This window comes from Lagopus muta, chromosome 1, assembly GCF_023343835.1.
Source record: "Lagopus muta isolate bLagMut1 chromosome 1, bLagMut1 primary, whole genome shotgun sequence".
Lineage (NCBI taxonomy): Eukaryota > Metazoa > Chordata > Aves > Galliformes > Phasianidae > Lagopus > Lagopus muta.
In genome coordinates, this window is record NC_064433.1 from 142,688,207 (window position 1) to 142,700,281 (window position 12,075).

Below are 12,075 nucleotides of genomic sequence, written 5' to 3' on the forward strand. Positions count from 1 at the left end.
CCCTCTAAGTTTTTCCATTTCCATAGTAAATTGAAATATCACAGAGATTTTCATCTGCTAAGTCCAGCTATGGGACTGCAACAAGAAGACAAAAGAGGAGCTCTCAGACTTCGAAAGCAGGACTAAAATACAAAACACGTAACCAAATCATCTCATGTTTTTCTTTCCTAAACCACTGTAAGATTCCTGGTGAGATGATGGCTGATGACAGAGTCCAATGTCTCAACTGACTGTCCCAAAAAACCTGAAATAGAAAAAACCTATACCTTAATTATTTTCAAATTGTGTGCACCAGAAAAATCAGAAGCTTCTGAAATGTTTTACGGTCTAAAATTGTCTTAATATGTTCAAGAGCAGGCAAGCCTCAGTATCTGGGAAGCAATACCATGTGTTCTACATACATAAATTAGAATTTTAATGTGCATCAGTTTCCCTTTAGAGTATCACAAAACACTATCTTTATCAATCCCTAGGATCATTATGTGAGCATGACTGCATGGTTGATCTGCTTTTCAAACCCGAGTTGCTATCTTTAGTGATGCCCCTAATTGTATGTTCAAAAAATAACAACAACAATAACGCACCAATGCAATCCTTCAGAAGTCTAGCAGTTTTAGATTTACAATTTAGCATGACCTCTGTCAAAGTTCATAAGGTCTCCATCTGTGTGTGAGTAACTGCCAGGCTACAGAAATATGGACCCCTACAGCAGCTTGCTCCTGACTACCTGCTGCTTCCAAAACACTGGCCAGACATTAGCCCCACACTCTCACAGGATCAAACAGAGGCTAACAGGCAGTGCTTATTTCATGCAAAGTTACACACTAAACTCAAGTATATTATATTTATGTTGCAGTGGCTTTCAGGGGATTTTTTTTTTCTTGACCAAGTCTGCTGTCTGCCAAGAACAAAATCACATTTGTTAACTTGACAAGGCATGACATTTCCAACAAACAAACAAAATCCTAAACTGTATCAATTTATTTCCCCTCCAGAAAACAAAAATTTCACTTCAGCACCATTCTTTCACACTGTTAAGACTGATGCAGAACCGCAGTTGTAGCTATATTCTTTTCTCCAAGTCAAAATATTATACAAAATAGTAATTAATGTTTCTTGTATCTTTTTTTTCTTTAACTCATCTGTGTTCTTCATACCACATTGCATCAGCACAAACTCAATTTAGGATGTACTTCACAGATTTCAATTTTGACACACCATTTTCCAGAACACTTCTGTAAATGAGAAAGGATTAATGTTTAACTTCTGAAAATATAATGAAATAAGAAATGTAAATATTTAAGTCTTATATATAACATATATAATCCTGAGGCTCGATCACTTTTGTAGTTAAACTCCAGGTATTGCCTAATGAACACATGAGCATACTAAATAATCACATCTTTCATGAGGGCTGATTAGCAAACACTGCTTTGAAGGAATTCTCATTATAAAATAATACTAATATTTGGAACAAATTGCTCTACATACTGTCCATCTCTTTTATCTTGCATCTCTTTGTACATTCGCTGGACCATACCAACATTAAAACCTTGGTAAACATACCTCTTTTTTATTAATTTACCAATTGCTGCCTAGCTCCTATTCTAGTTTCAAAAAATAAAATAAAAGCAGAAAGATGAAAAAGACCATATAATTAATTTTACAGAAAACAGAAGTTTCTTAGCAGGTTTATGAACAGGATACCATCTGAACAAACCTGGAATGCTAAGTCATGAAACCATAAGCCATGTTTTCACTATAAATATTTACTGACACTAAACATATTCAGTGTTGATTAGCCTTTTTACAGTATTAAGCTTCTGTCATCTTGACATTTGCAAACACAAACCTGCATTTATCTGTGTAAACTTAATTGGAGTCCTACATGCCTCTCTGTAGATAAGCAGTTGAATATACTTAACTTGCTGATAGTTTCAAATTGTGCTGAGAAAATAAAAAGAGCTTTATCTGCATACTTATGGAATGCAAAAACAATGTACAGAGTACTGCACAGGATGTTTTCCTTAAAAAAAAAACAGCAAGGCCAAATTATCACCAATCATTTTAAATGCTGCATGAGAATAAATGGTATGGAGTTTAGCTGGCATCCCTGTCCATTTCTTTAACCAAAAATAAGAAAGTATTAACCAAGCTCCGTGCTGTGCTATTGTAATAACCTTGTTACTTTCCTCTTAAAACACGAGCATTATCAGTGATACGCACAGACTATGAAAACACTGCAAGGATCATCATTACCACACAGCCAGCCCCCATGGCTGCAATTCCAAAAGTTGCCATAATATTCCTTAAACCCTTCAACATTCAACTGTGTAACCGTGTTTGATGCATTTCAGGGCAGGCTGCAGGCATACAAAATCCAAAAGCAAATACAAAGTGTTCTACAGTTTCTTTTTTTTTTAATTTTATATTTAAGTTTTAATACACAAACGTCCACATTGAATTCTTATACAGGCTCATTACACAGCTGAGCCTTGGAACCAAATGTATTTCAGATAAAATATTAATTCTTCCCAGTATTAAAATCCTGAGCTCACAAAATGCATAGATCAGAATAAAGGGGGGGCGGGGAAAGAAAAAAGCAGATAGTATATGGTAATATCCTACTGCAAAAATCATTAGTCCAAATGGAAGATAAATTTTGTATTGCGTGGACCTCTGAAAACCTTATTAAGATTAAGCAGCTCGCTATTTATGGTGTTAGTAAGAATGTATGAATGTTTCAATCAGCAGAATAACTGGAAGACTTTGTGAAGAATAAGTGAAAGGAAGAGGACAGACAGCTTGCCATCCCTCTCTCACCAGCCACTCTTTCACTCTGAAGAGGAATAGGTAACCAGGACAATATTATCTCTAAAGGCCTTAACTAGAAGTAACAGTACTAACAATAGAAGCTGTAAAAGAAAACATGAGTAAATCATCATCTTATTTTTCTTCTGCATCAGTAACATCACCCTCTTCTTTCACCTGATCAGTCAGTACTTTGACTGTCTCTTTCTCTCCCTTAGCTCAGTAGTCAATAAACCTTACTAAACTACATGCCATAAAGCTCTACTGAAAAGCTGCGTTCCCACCCCTTCCCCTGCAACTGGTTTGAGAGAAAAAGAACAGAACTAGGAGGAAAATCTTTATTCGTGCCAATGACGTTACTAATGGTCACTTCTAGCACTTTGGAACTGCTATCTGCTAGTTGCTTTCCCTTCTCCAGTTTCAGTTTCCACAGCAATCCACTTGGGAGCCAGATGATCTCTGCTGCAAAGGGTCAGGGAACCCAAACATCGTTACCTCTTCCCAAAGGGGAAAATACACAGTTCCATTGCAGAATCTCTTTGCAGCACTTCTGTAGAGCACAGACAGGAGAAAGAGATCTCTTCTTTTTTAAAAATAAGCACTCTGCAGGAAAACTGCTTTACATGCAAAGATTTTTTCACATTACCTGAGCTCTCTGCATGAAATTAGAATACAAAATACTATTTAACTTACATCACTCCCATTGAGAAATACCTTTTTACTAAATATATAAAAAGCATTCAGTAATTCCTGATAAACACTTGTTTGGATTTAATTAAAGTTTATTGTGAAAACCTCTGAACCTGAAAATTATTTTCTTCGAATCATATGATAAAATACTCAAGTGTCTCTCTCTCTTTTTTTCCCCCCCCCCCCCAGAAGATCTTCACTAAGTAACACTAAGTAGACTTTGTTTTTTTCCTCTCAGTTAGTATGTCTACAGCTGGAAAAAACCCACACTGTTTCTGTTGTCACTGTCCTTTCAGGTCTCAGTTCACAACACAGACTTCAATTCCATATTCCAATTTCCCTCAAATATTCACCACAGTTATTTATCACTTTCTAGTTTTAAGTACTTGCTCTTTTAGTCTATGCTGGAAGAAACCTATGGTTTGTGCCTTCCTTATTTCTGCTACTCCTTGCTGCATCTGCTTCTCACTCTTTTTCCTCTTCTTTTTCTCAAATAGTTGACTGCATTCCTCTCTCCCCTTGGCAAAACAAGACCTCAACAGAGAAAGTCTAACTTTTCACAAAGACTATTAAATTGATGTTACTGCTTTATACTTGAATCACCAGGGAATATATTAAAAAAAAAAAATACAGATTGCATACAGTGATTTAAGCTATCTGCCCAATCCGATCTCTAGTGAGCCCGTAAGTTCTACTTTCAGAAATCTTAGTTGAGATTTCAAATTTAGATCAGATCTTAGTGGAAGAATAACTTCATATCAGAATCATTTAGATGTTAATGGACCTCAGGATATCATTTAATCCAATGCACTCTTCAGATGTTATTTTACTTTCATCTGATCCCATAAATAACAATATAGATATTACAAAGGAGCATGTTGATTACTTCCCTATGACGACATCAAATATACCTTAAGTACATTGGTAACATCTGCGGATGAACAGATTTGTTCCCTGCAAGTAGAATGGAGTCAAAAGCAATGGGATAATTCTTGGATATCCTAAAGACACAGCAGTGGAAGTTGAATGTGTGTTCATACAGTACACAAGGAGCACTGTGAAGTGCAAGGACTTTGCTATCAGCATGTCTCCAAGTAGTCTGGATGAACCACGTCCAGGAGAGTCACTGCGGCACTTCAGTCCCTGGATTCTCTACTGAGACCACCATGAATGACATTATATTTTGGCATTTGTTCCAAGAGGAACATTTGTCTTCTAGGAACTCAATAAAGACCACTGATTTGACATGGGTCAGCAAGCAACCATCAAAATAGTAGTGAGTAAAAATCCTCACCAACTTTTGCCTGCCTTGAACTAGTGACACAGAAGTGATGGGAAAGACTCCATCTTCCATTAGCGATCCCTAAGCTATCCATTAGATGATCCTCGACCGCTACCCAGTCACCCCATCCCATTGCAACCATAGGTAAGCAAGCAAAAATTTTTGTTTACAGAAATGCTACAGTTCTTGGGAATCCAAATTCTCAGTGTGTATTATCTTGCACTGTCTTTAGCTGGTAATCTTAACTACAATCTTTTGCAACTCTTAAAAGACTTGATTCTTAAAACAAAAAGCTAAGCGGTCTCTAAAATACAAAGCAAACAAAAGCTGCTTCAAAAGAGATGAGGTTTTTTTTCCAGAATATGGAATATGAAGCACACCAAAATATGTGGATCTTCGAATAATTGTATATGGGCTCAATACTCAAATATAAAACCAATCTAAACCATGTTAAAAATATCTGTATACTTAATTACTAATAGCAGCTACTCATAAGGACTTCATGTGAGACATGTTCCCAATACAGTTTAATATTATGTTACATAACAATTTAAAGCAAAAAAAAGAAAGTCATTTAAAAATGCTTTAAATTCTTTTTACAGGATTTCTTTGTCAATTTAAAGAGAGTATTGTCTCTTTTTCATCACTTGTGAAGCTTAGTTGAACTTAACAGAGACAACTCTGAACAACTGAAATTCTGTATTTGTCTAATCTGTCCAATCTGCAATGCTCTGAACTACACTGACAAGTACAGAAGTATTAATCACACTAGAGATGAGATACTGTAATATCTGTGTGTGCTGCTTATAAATAAACCCTGACAAGAAATTGTCTGCTGTGCAAAACTACACGAAAATCTTGTTGGTTTTCAAATGGAAATCGTTGCTCATCATAATTATAAATGTGTCCTTGTTCATGAACTTTTGAAACCTATGGCAAATTAAAATTTATCCTCTGTAACACAATAATAAAAACACATTCCTGCCTGTAGTTAATTTATTTTCTCTTTCAGCGATTTTAATACAGGAGGAAATTTTTCACTGGAATAAATACTAGTGAGAGATCAGTTATGAGCATTTAAATGCATATATGCATGTTAGTAAGATACTAAAATAAAATAGCAAGAAGGCAAATTAATAATTTCAGATGCAAGGCAACAGACCCTTTCTAGATATTTATCTATCTGTTGAACTAACTAATCTATCCATTTTATCATCTATGTAAAATAACCGAGAACAAACCATTAGGTTCCACTGCATATTATAGTGCAAAATAAATGACCACAGTCTACATACAATTCCAATACTGTCATTAAATATAATTCATCTAGTGTCATTTGCTACTTATACAACTGAGCTTGAATCAAGAACCTGTTTCAATTAAGAAGAAAAAAAAAGACACTGTCCTACTTCACTCTTGCTGCATTCTCTCATATACATTTACTAAGCTGATATACAGCAGGGGTTTACATCAGCACACTGTACTGCAGTAGTATAAAGGCTCCAGTTCCACCAGTATAAATCTATTTTAGAGTCTAGTCCTACCACCTATCTAGCTACACTGTGGTATAGAGATGCTCACTTTCCCCTGAACAGATAAATCTTGAGTCTGATGTGACATCTGTAGTGTTCATCAGAGAACATTAAAGCCATACCAAGTTTTTAAGAAACACGAGCATGCTGATCTACTACACAAGCTAGGCTCTCCTGCTCCTCTTCCAGCTGTTTAGGGATGGATTTAAAGGTGTTACAAGTCATTCACCTATCATGGAACAATCAAAAAGAAAAAGCAACAAAACCAGCAAACCCTAATAATTGTCCTCCCTATCCTGGTTCTTCTAAGTGTACTGACTAGTAATGAAAAAAAAAAACCCTCCTTCAGACACCACAGTGGAAAAGTGAAGATTTTTACTACATTACAGTCCCCTTTTCTACTTATCCCCAGCATAAGAAAGAATAAAAAATCCTTTTTTTTCTCTATTTTGATTTTTCCTTCTTTACTTTTTTTTTTTTTTTCTCCATAAGACAAAGAGGAAGATGTAAAGATTCCTCCCACACAAACCCCAACTTCCCTTTTTAAAACTTCAAACGAGTTAAAGTGGTCATGGTTGATTCACTCCTGCTGCTTGGGAGAGCTGAAAGAGCATCTACTGCTTCTAGACAGTCAGCGAGCAGAAGCTGAAACATATTTTATTATTGGGCTAATTTCTATTTACCCAAACATAAACGACTATATTGAAAACACACACACAAAAAAAAAACCAGTCAAATACTCAACTGTGATAATATTTTTACTGTAGTCTGTGTATTAAACTGCTGTAAAGAAGCAACTGCTTTTAATTTCCTACAGCACAGTGGCCATTTTTTCTCCACAGAAAAATTACCTGCCACCATCTTGTGAAATCTTGTGAAATCTCTTTGAGGAAATAATTCAAATACTTACCTCTAAAAGTTTATCTCATAAAGCAAAAACAATGGAGAAAAAATGAAGCCTTTACTGCTGATCTCTCTTCTCAGCTTAATTAACACAAGCTTTTCCTGTTTTCATTCGCACTTACGAAGTGGGAATTTTACTCAATTTGCTAATTACTACATTTTCAAGCTGTTTTGTTGAAACAGACCACGCTAGGAACCCAAATTTCTGTAGTTACCTCGAATTACGTAATTGTCCAAAGCCTCCTCCATTCTTCTCAATGCTTCAGCTCTATTAGAGCCATACGTAATCAGCTAAAAAACAAAAGGCATTTAAGTTAACTAAAAATAGCGTGTTTGTCTCCAGAATTTGCAAAGCATTTAAAATGAACAGTTTGTAAAATTTCTGCAATCTCAGAAACATTTCTAGCACATTACTGGGTCTATGTTTCAGAGGCTTTCAAAAACATCAAGAGAAAACTAAAATCTCAACCCATTTGATGAAAGAAGGCCAATCACCTTCAGTTCAAACAAATCTGGGTGTGTGAATGGATTCTCTCTTTTTCAGGTGCACTGGAAATTAAAGCAGGGATTGAGTTGAGTGAACACCCCAAACAACTTTTAAGACTTATTTGACAACTGAACTCCGACTATATAGTTTATCTTTACCAACAATTGCTGATGAATATGAGCTAATATACTGAGAGACACTTCCAACCATTTATTTCACTGCTTCTTTTCAGATGCCAGAACTACTGAAATAACACTTCTAGTTAGGATACATTCAAAGAATATAATGGTTTCTGCTTGAAATCCTTTTGATAACCAGAAACTGCTAGACAAACAACTATTGCACCAATATATAAACTAGATTTTGTTTACAACTTGAATATTCCTGTTACACATTTTCCTTCATTTCTTTCATATTTCCTCAAGGCACTTTGTGCCCAGCATCTTTAAAATACTGATTTACCAGTCCTATAGGATATTCTTCTTCATTCATCTGTGTGTAAAATCAGCATTTCATACCTTAAGGATATTAAAAAATAATCAACTCACTTTTGAGATCATAGGATCATAGTAAATGCTGATATCACTTCCTTGTTCTATGCCACTGTCAACACGTACCTTCAGAAAACAAAAAGCAAAAAATAATTTACATTGCAAAAAAAAACCAACCCACTTCAATATGCAATTAAATATATTTGACAAGCTTAAAACATAGCATTCAGATAACCAAAGAATCATAGAATTGCTCAGGTTGGAAAAGACCTTCAAGATCATCAAGTCCAACCACAACCTAACCACACTACCCTAACTCTTCAGTCTGGGGAAGAGGAGGCTGAGGGAAAAATTTATTGCTCTCTTCCAACGTTCACGAAGCTCATCATGAACATTTTTCCCTTGAAGAACTAGGATAATAATTTGTTTTCAGAGAAGCTGAAGAAGGGGAAGGGAGCCTTTTTCTCCACTGGGAAACATGCCTGTAAGTTATTCTCTCCTTTGAAAGAAATACAAATGCAATCTTCACAGCTGAGAGTCAAAATTCTCTTTTGTTCTCCTTAGAATGCACATTAACACATTAAATTTGGTTTAAAGATTTAGGCTGTGTTACACGCTCTAAACTTCAACTCACAACGTGTCCAATTCTGATTTAATCACTGTAATAAGATATCATAATTATTCTTCTGACTGACACCTGGCATGAAGGATGCCCCTTAAAATCACACCCTTTCTGCATCTGTACGTAATCGCATTCCACACGTTTCACGATAGCCCTTTTGAAGGTTCCAGTGGGAATACAACTCAGGAGCGTTCAGCAGGAACTTTGGAGCTCTGCTTATCAGCTCTATAGGAATACCAATCCTGTGGTTTTCATGTCTGTAACACTTTCCTTTTCTGCCTCGCCCTCTTGACTGCAAAACCATTGTGTTTTCTGTTGCTGCTGTTCCCCCGAGGCGTTAATGTTTACACAGCTTTTTCCATGGCTTTGCTTTGTAAGGACACAGCCCCAATTAAATCTCTGATTCTGCAATATACACGGAAAAAAATAACACAAGTTCAAAAATCCCTTTTGAAGAGGCCGATTGCTGTTAACCAGCCAATAAGTTAGTCAGTATAATGGTGATTCTTGTTTTCATCTCTCAGTTTGATTTCATCACCGTAGCAATGAGGTTAGCCATATAAAACTGTTTAAATGAGCAATTTCTAGGGAAGAAATATTTATTAAATTGCTGCTTTTGAGCACCGGAATCTGAAATATTTTTAAAATACTAATCAAAGTAACTCAAGAGCAATAAATGCATTCTGGGGATCACAGGGATGGAGGACTCTAATCAAAGCTGCTGAAACAGCAGGACTCTGATCTACTGCATTGTAAAGGGGATGGGGAAGAGGGTCCTGGAATCTCACTTAAACTTCACCTTTGGGAAGGAACCTTCGCAATAAACAGCAGCTCAGCTGTCTGCAGCAAGGCAGAAAAAGGTCAACGCAACGGCTGTTAGGCCTTTAATATTTTAATTTAGGCGATTATCAAGGGACCACATGTAGAACCTCTTGTCTACAAAATCCACATGAGGGCATGATGATGACTTTATTATCCAAATGACATAAAGATACCGTAGCAGGTGTACTTGTCTTCAGTAAAAATACACTGATTGGATTTTATGAGGTTTCATTAATAAAGCGTATTTATGAATTTGTATGTTTTTACGTTCAGATTTAAATATTCACCTATATTTACATTTCTGTAGTATATTTACTTATATGTAAAGGCAGTAGCACTTCCATAACATTCGTGTTGCATCTTACCTGAATGTGTTTTATTTACATTTAACTAGGTCTCCCACTACCCATATCAGGTATTTAACATTACCTACTGATGAGAAGCAGCTCAGACACATCATTATTACAGAAAAAATAAGCAGCTTAATTCTCAACTCTCTTCGTAGCTGCTGCACCATCCACATTCTCTCAGGATGCTTGCCTGTATTTAAAAGGCAATGCACGCATTCAAGCCAAAAGAAGTAATTCATCTACTCAATCTGTGTTCTAGTATAAATCGTAACTTTTTTTGAATACACAAAGCTTCTGATGGTGAAATTCCTTACAGAGAGAGTGGTGAGGTGCTGGAACAGGCTGCCAGAGAGGTTGTGGATGCCCTGTCCCTGGAGGTGTTCAAGGCCAGGTTGGATGGGGCCCTGGGCAGCCTGGTCTAGTATGAAATGGGGAGGTTGGTAGCCCTGCATGTGGCAGGGGGGTTGGAGATTCATGATCCTTGAGGTCCCTTCCAACCTGGGCCATTCTGTACTGACTATTGGCTCCACATCCCCTATGTTTCTGTTCATATACAACATCTGTACCTCTAAACAATTTACAGTTTTTATTAAGTACATTATTCTGAAAAAGGAAAAATGACAGAGGGAATTTAAATTTCTTCAAAAAATAATGTAGAATTTCAAGAAATCTGGAGACTCTTCTGTAGGAGCTCAATTTTCATAAAATAAACTCAGGGTGACTAAAAACAATGACAGCAAAAAAGAAATACATTTACCATCTTCAATTCTCCCTGCAGTGGTTAAATTTTCAGAACCCAGTAAATGTAGATGATTTTATAAACTACACAGTGTGACAGAATTCAATGAATATTGGATGAAAAAGAAACTATAACTCAACAGATATTTACTATAAAGTCCGTAAGTAGATAGATAACAGCAATACTTTTTAGACCTTCAGCATTTACTTCTGCTTAGCTTACTTCCTTTCTTTTATTCAGCATTTAAAATACCAAAGAAAAGCTAGACTTCAAAATCTTATTGTACTCCACAGCTCATTGGTATTACAACCCCAAACACTTTTATTGCTGTTGTACTACCATTATGTGGTGTTATGCTATCACAACAGCAAACTGAAAGAAAAAAAAACCTTTAAGTGGGGAGAAAGCCCAATCTACATGTCAGTCCTGCAATGACCTATTAGTGCATCAAATTCCACTCACCTAAAGGTATAGATTCCTAGTATTTTCCAGTTCTTAACCATATTAGTCTAACAGTTTTTGTCTTTCTGTTGAGAGTGATAAAAGAACAGATTGCTGTTCGTATTGGCAAAGAGCAATGCTTGAGCTCTTCTGGTACAGCAGCACTTTTTCCACGTTGGGTAAGAGCATTAAATATGTATGCTCACAATTATAACGATATGAGGTTTTGTGGTTACCTTTCTTATAATTCATTATCAATGATGAAAAATTGATGTTCCCTCGTACCTTGTTGTATGAAAATCACAGGATATACGAGACAAAAAGAATCAGTATAGTATTATCTACAAATAAGAAAAAACCTCACCTATCCATGCATGGCAGCTCCTCCAAGTTGAGAAACTGATAAATATGGCACACAGCCCATCACAGCTAACTTTAGAAACAGAAGAAATGAACTGAAAATGCATTTGGCAACATACTACTCTTAAGCTGAACTTCTCGTAACACATTGCGAGTCTGAGCTGATTTCTAAATCCAACTTTTGACAACTCTAAAATCTAAAATGTATAAAATAAACACCGTGGCACAATGGGCTTGTAAAGAACGTTTTTTGGTAGTATTAATTTTGTTCTTCACAGCATGACATTCGCAGGAGAGAAATTATTTCAACAGTGGCAGGAAACATGTACTAAGATACCAAACGATGAGTGTCTAAATAAAAATAGCTGTTCTATTTTTAATAATATAGAAGTAGTGAACAGAAAGAACAGCCCAGACGCTCCACATAAGCTCCTCAAACCACTGCTCTGAAGCCTCCAGTGTAATTAAAATTTCTTCCTTCAGTACCATGACGGACCACGTGAAGCGATCAGGCATCTCCCACCCTTCATTTTCAATTCACCTCT

At 36.1% G+C, this 12,075-nt stretch overlaps 1 protein-coding gene across 1 annotated transcript in view; it reads right to left on the bottom strand.

Moving 5' to 3' along the window:
* The window catches only part of PCCA (propionyl-CoA carboxylase subunit alpha), a 265,701-nt gene that overhangs the window by 132,626 nt on the left and 121,000 nt on the right, over nucleotides 1-12,075 (bottom strand). The window contains exons 15-16 of the mRNA XM_048933195.1: nucleotides 8,254-8,322; nucleotides 7,434-7,509 (exon numbers count right to left, since the gene is read on the bottom strand). Of these exons, the coding sequence (XP_048789152.1) occupies nucleotides 7,434-7,509; nucleotides 8,254-8,322 (145 nt within the window). The remainder of the gene's footprint in view (nucleotides 1-7,433; nucleotides 7,510-8,253; nucleotides 8,323-12,075) is intronic.